The 6001-nt window shown below is 40.5% G+C and overlaps 1 protein-coding gene across 3 annotated transcripts in view; it reads left to right on the plus strand.

Annotated features, from left to right (window-relative positions):
* The window catches only part of LOC115594503 (sodium- and chloride-dependent GABA transporter ine), a 13320-nt gene extending 7350 nt beyond the window's left edge, over nt 1-5970 (plus strand). For all 3 annotated transcript variants that reach the window (XM_030438610.1, XM_030438608.1, XM_030438609.1), the window contains 10 exons: nt 1484-1616; nt 1710-1844; nt 2015-2118; nt 2210-2334; nt 3435-3547; nt 3922-4062; nt 4156-4255; nt 4591-4691; nt 4773-4940; nt 5076-5970. In XM_030438610.1, coding sequence (XP_030294470.1) covers nt 1484-1616; nt 1710-1844; nt 2015-2118; nt 2210-2334; nt 3435-3547; nt 3922-4062; nt 4156-4255; nt 4591-4691; nt 4773-4940; nt 5076-5228 — 1273 coding nt within the window. In that variant the 3' untranslated portion in view covers nt 5229-5970. The remainder of the gene's footprint in view (nt 1-1483; nt 1617-1709; nt 1845-2014; nt 2119-2209; nt 2335-3434; nt 3548-3921; nt 4063-4155; nt 4256-4590; nt 4692-4772; nt 4941-5075) is intronic.
* Nucleotides 5971-6001: the final 31 nt, after the last annotated feature.

Below are 6001 nucleotides of genomic sequence, written 5' to 3' on the forward strand. Positions count from 1 at the left end.
CACTTTGTGGGAGAAACCACCGCTGGTTCTCAGGATTATATAACCAGACTAGATATATTTTAGATTATAGCAGGATTACAAATCCCTAGCAGTTTGACAAGCAGTGGCTGGCAATTATGTCGGCGGTGAAGAGTACATTAATTATTTTAATACTAGTCATTTTTACCACATCTTATCAGAGTCATGAGAGGGATAACAGTAATAGGGAAGGGTTAGTGATAATAGTCTGTGATAAGCAAACAGATAAAATATATTAAGGACTTGTGAGAAATGCCAAGTCATTTTGTATTCAATAATTTGTCGTAGAGCATTTTATCAAAGGTAAATACATGCAAAATTCACACACACACACACACACACACACACTTACAATGCTCGAGAGAAAAGCGGCATTTTAAGAACTTTATCGTCTGATTTTGTTTTAATTCTACATTCTGGAGACACGTGTGTGATGATCTGAGGGATCTGATTGGGCAATAGCCAGTGAGCATGTTGTATATATTTTGAGGGGAGCGCACCACTCAGGGGCAGTTTTCCAAGACCCAGTTAGCATTCTGGAGCATAAGCTTCCTTTTGTCTTTTTACTATCTCGCTGTTTAGACAGTGGGTGCAAACCTCACATTTTCAAAGAGGTTTACTCATTAACTGGTCTTACTGTAGTTGGTAGATAAATGCAGGAATGGAATGTGAGTTTCAGGGGAAACAGAATTGTTTTCGTTGTGACCACACTAGAGGCTCTGTTGGGCTGTAATGATCTCTGTAAAGAAAAACTATTTCTTGCACAGATAAAAGTTCATGTCCAAATGTAGCTTTAGGTCACCAGTAGTGGTGTTGAAATGAATGTAATAATTGGCCAGAGGGTTAGAATGAAGGTTGGGGAGGCAACAGAGGTGGAAAATTAGCAGTATCTGAGAAATACAGTTGAGGATAATAGGAAAGTCATTCATTTAGATTTTATTCAAAATAAGAGTTAAATAGCTCTATATTCCAACAGGTCAGGGATCATAAATAAACATAAAGACAGGAATGTCTGCAACAAATTCCTCAATAATCCGTCCAACTGTTCACATAATGTTTCAGGATTAACGGAAGTCATCCACTGGGGATCGTGAATCGTACCAAAGATTGTTCTCAATTGTGCAGATTTTTGACTGGATGGTCAAATGCTCTGACCTAGTGGGGTTCCTAAAGTCAGGTTCAAGGGTTTCATCTTCTGGGTACTAACAGGGGACAATGTTTGTTTGATTAAAAATGCTCGATCAGTGTGGTCAGATGATGACGACACAGCAACCTGCGTAGATCAGAAACGTTAAAGGGCCCAAAATGGAACCCTGCTGCTTTCCTGCCTATTGTCCACCTGATTCTAAGAACTAATTAAGTGCAGCAGGACACCCTTTTTTGTTAATGGCCATGTGATCAGAAGATTTGTTCTTAGAGTACTCACAGTAACCACTTTTTCTCTTTATGTTTGTCCTCTTCTAAGATATAAGATGCTGGAGCAGACTAGCGGAGTAAACGAAACAGGTGTGATCCGCTGGGAGCTTTTCCTTATTCTCCTTCTAGCTTGGATCCTTATTTACTTCTGCATCTTTAAGGGGGTGAAATCAACAGGCAAGGTAGGTAAAAAGAGAGAGAGAAAACGAGACAGATACAAGGAGAGAGACAGATGGAAGTACAGTGAATGACAACCCTTCGTTTCTTGTTTGTAGGTGGTGTACTTCACGGCTCTGTTCCCATACGTTACCCTGATTGCATTGCTGATCAATAACGCTCAGCTTCCTGGAGCAGTAGATGGAATAACCTTCTTCATTGTGCCTGAATGGGATAAGCTGCTCTCGGTGGAGGTAAGAAAGCAGAAAGAGAGGAGACAAGAAAAATGGAAATAGGAACTGCTTGAGTCCTTCACAGGGCAGCGGGAGAAAAGATTTATACTAGTATTTGGATTGGCATAGATACTTATTATTGGTCCTGGCAGTTATCAGTGGTTTAAGATGAACATCTATCTGTGTTGCAGGTGTGGGTGAATGCTGCAGCTCAGATCTTCAACTCCATCGGGATCGGTTTTGGCTCCCTCTTGGCCATGTCCAGCTACAACTCCTTCAACAACAATGTTCTGAAGTAATAATCTCATGCTCATTTTACCTCACAACAGTGGCAGTAATGATATCTGGGCAGAAAGTAAGTAATACCATTTTTTTCCCCCCCACAGGGACACCCTGACTATAGCCATCATCAACTCCCTCACCAGTATCCTGGCAGGTTTTGTAATTTTCTCTGCCTTTGGCTACATGTCTTATCTGCAAGGCATTCCCATCAGCGATCTGGCTGTGGATGGTAAGCAAACAACTCAATAAAAAATAATCTCCACTGATATCTTCGGCTCCTGGGGGATTGGTTATGATAGAGATTTTTTAATTTTATTATTATTACATTATAGCTTTGGTGTCACCTTTTCTCTCACAATACTTATGTGACTGAGAATTTAGTACAATCATATGAAGGATTTTAATAAAGCTAAAAGAAAAAAGGTCATGACAGGTGTCACAGGTATAACTACAGCTACAATCCAAAAAAATGACTCAGAATAGCTAATTATAGCCATGTTGATGAGACAAAGGGGAGGAGGAGTTGCAGTCTAGCTATGAACTTGCCCATTTTCCCCTCTAAATTTATAAAACAGCTCACATTCCAAAGATACATTTTGATTTCAAGACTTTAATAAATTTGGAGTCGAGCCTCACTGAGTGGTTTTGTGCTAGAGATGCTGAAATAGTTTCCATACCGTCACAGAAGAACCATATGAATTTCGCATGTGGACATATGTAATAACATGATGCAACACGTGGTTACATGTTGCATCATATCCAGCACATGTTATGACATGCGGTTCTATGTTCACCGATGGAAATTCCCATGTGAAACCTCTGGGATTACGTGTAAAACCCATGTTAAGACTTCATGTGGCTCTGTATATAGCCGAGGGTCCAGGCAGACAAGCCGGAGGACACTGGAGGGAAAACCAGAAAACATTTCATCCATAAGATATGATCCCGTTTCCCCCAAATCAGTGAATACAGTTATGCATTTGTGTTTTTGTACAGGAATCACCAAGGTTGATCACATTTTTATGTTGTTTTAACGTGGGTATTTACAATGAGTTTCACACATGATTTTGGATGTTTTCACAGGTTAAATGTACGTGTGCAAAATCACAAGTGTGTGACCACATGTGTTTTTGCACATGTGATATTCTTGTGGGTTTTCTATAAGGGTATATTGCACTGTTGTAATTTCCAGAATGTCATGTAAAAGTTTTCCTTCCTTTGAGTCAAATCATGATTGACTTTTTCAATCAGCAATGCTACACTAACTCGTTTGTCTTTGTGTGTGTGTGTGTGTGTGTGTGTGTGTGTGTGTGTGTGTTGTGCACCTAGGTCCAGGACTGGTTTATGTTGTTTACCCACAAGCCTTTGCCAGCATGCCCGTGTCTCAGCTCTGGGCGGTGTTGTTCTTCTTCATGCTTCTTTGCCTTGGACTGGACAGTGAGGTATAATGGGGAAAACATCCCACTTTCAAGGATAATCCACAGAAAAAAAAGTGTGATAAACTCAAACCAATCGGCAGAATAAAATAGTGGCGATGCGCTACTCTGCAAACTACGGACATGTTGAAACTTTACACCACCTCTCGCCCAGCTCTTCTGCAGTCGTTGACCTTGAACTTAGCTCATATGCATGTAATGTGAACGTGATATGACGCATGTTGTCAACGTGTTGATAATGATATGTATGGCATAAATCTGAGTGTATTTGTGATTTTCAGAAACGTAAAAATGCAGCATTTTATTCTGTTGGCTGGACTAATATGCACTTACCCCACAGAGCTACAGTATGACTTCTTTGTTTGTTTTGTTTTTGCCAGTTTGCTATGGTTGAAGTGCTGGTGACCAGTCTCATGGATGAATTCTATCAAACTCTGATTAAGTTCTTCAGACGTAAGGAACTGTTTGTTCTTGCTATTTGCGGCTTTGCTTTCCTCCTGGGAATTCCTTGTGTCATGCAGGTATTGATTGTGATTTACTGGATAAATTTTCGACCAATTTCAATTGAAATGAAAAAAGTCATTAATCTGATGTACCTGCCGTTTTCTGTTCAGGTGGGAATCTATGTTTTCCAGCTGATGGACCATTACACTGCCATAGTGTCCATCATGTTTCTTGCTTTCTTTGAGGTTATTGCCATCTGCTGGAGTTATGGTGAGAAAAAGCGTGTTCAGTTGTGTGTATTTTCAGATGTAAATGTAGTAGACTCCTGAGAAACCGAAAATCTAGTCGTTATCTACTCAGCCCCATGACGATGGAAAGTCGGGTGAAGATTGGTAGTTCAAAATGTTTTATTGTTTTTTTACATTTTCAAACAAGTCCCCATCTACTTTGGTTGTTTCAGAGAATACTGAAGTGCTGTTTTACTCTGGAACAGCAGAATTAGTTAGAGTTAACTTTCAAAACTTATAAGATAATGGCTGAATTTTCGGGTTTTGGGTGAACTTATCCTTTAAATGCCGTCTACTGAAGAAGCTTTCCATGCAAAGGGGGTAAACGACTTTCGGACAACCTACAAGAGATGACTGGAAAAAGAGCAAACATCTTCTTCAGAGCGTGTTGGCTGGTAGTTGCTCCTGTGCTGATCACTGTACGTCAACAGGCTTCTTCATCAACATGATTCAGATGGAAGACATTTCACCCAGCTAAGCTTTAAATGTTCCTGTCCTAGGTTATCCTGATCTTCTCCATCATCCAGTTCAAACCAGCCCGCTATGAGGACTATGTCTTCCCGCCCTGGGCTCAGGGGGTCGGCTGGGTCATTGCCTTGGCCTCCATCATCTGGATTCCTTTGGGTGCCATTCACACACTGTGGGTGCTCCCTGGCTCATTCAGACAGGTGACCTATATTTACCTTTTCCTTCTCTTTCCATCCCTGGTTATTGTAGGTAGTACCCATGTATACGTGTTGCTATGTCACACTGGTGTAAATATCAAGCCGTGTGTTAACATTACTGGTCCATTTCTCTGACAGAAACTGAAGCTGTCCATCAAACCGTATGCGCTGGATGAAAAGTCAAACATGGCGTATTATGAGAGGGGAGGAAAGAATGGAGGACCAGACATAGCTGCCATCAGCTCCAGCATCGATCTTGCTGTTAATCCTCCTGTGGAGGCGAAGCTCTGATACCTCTGTGCTTTGCACAGTCATAATGTTCCCCGAGCCATTCAGAGTGGCAGAGGTTTAGTAAGCTAGAATTAATCACGTTTGTCTGCCATTTGCTTTAAGCCTTACACAAACTCCTGGTAAGAAAGTCAAACGGAAAGATACTACAAAATGATATACAGAATTGTGAAAATGTGGTGATGCGTATCTGCCATGCAGATATAACAAATTTGCCATTTTTGTGAGCCGATGAATTTGATCTGTTAGATTTTGTTGAAAGCTTTGCTCACATTTAATGTGACAAGATGCAGTGGGAAGACAATGTTAAGACCCTTGTTATTGCCGTGTGTAAATCTGTGTCATGGTCACGTTTTCCTGCCCTCATTTGAAGCTTTAACTTTGCTAATGCTGCCATCTGATGGTCATATCTGCTGATACAGTTATGAGATACATTTCGAGTGGAAGACTGGTACAGCACAGTGCCTTGCCTTTTTTTTTTTAATAGACACAGTACATTCATTTGAGCCAATAAAATGACAAAGATTGCCACCTTATCAGATAAGATAGCTGAATGTATGTATTAAGCTACTTTCCTTAAAAACATAAACCAATTCAGTGTGGCTGACTCATTAGGTCAAAAGCAACAGGGCACTACTGATAAAATTGATAAACAATGGTAGTAAACAGAGGAGTACATGGGTCATGCAACGGTCTTTCATGTCATATAAGATGTAATAAAACAAAAAACCTGTCACAAAGTCCACAGCTTGTGTCTTTCTTCTGTAATGACAAGC

Source organism: Sparus aurata, chromosome 13 (assembly GCF_900880675.1).
Source record: "Sparus aurata chromosome 13, fSpaAur1.1, whole genome shotgun sequence".
NCBI classification, from domain to species: Eukaryota; Metazoa; Chordata; class Actinopteri; order Spariformes; family Sparidae; genus Sparus; species Sparus aurata.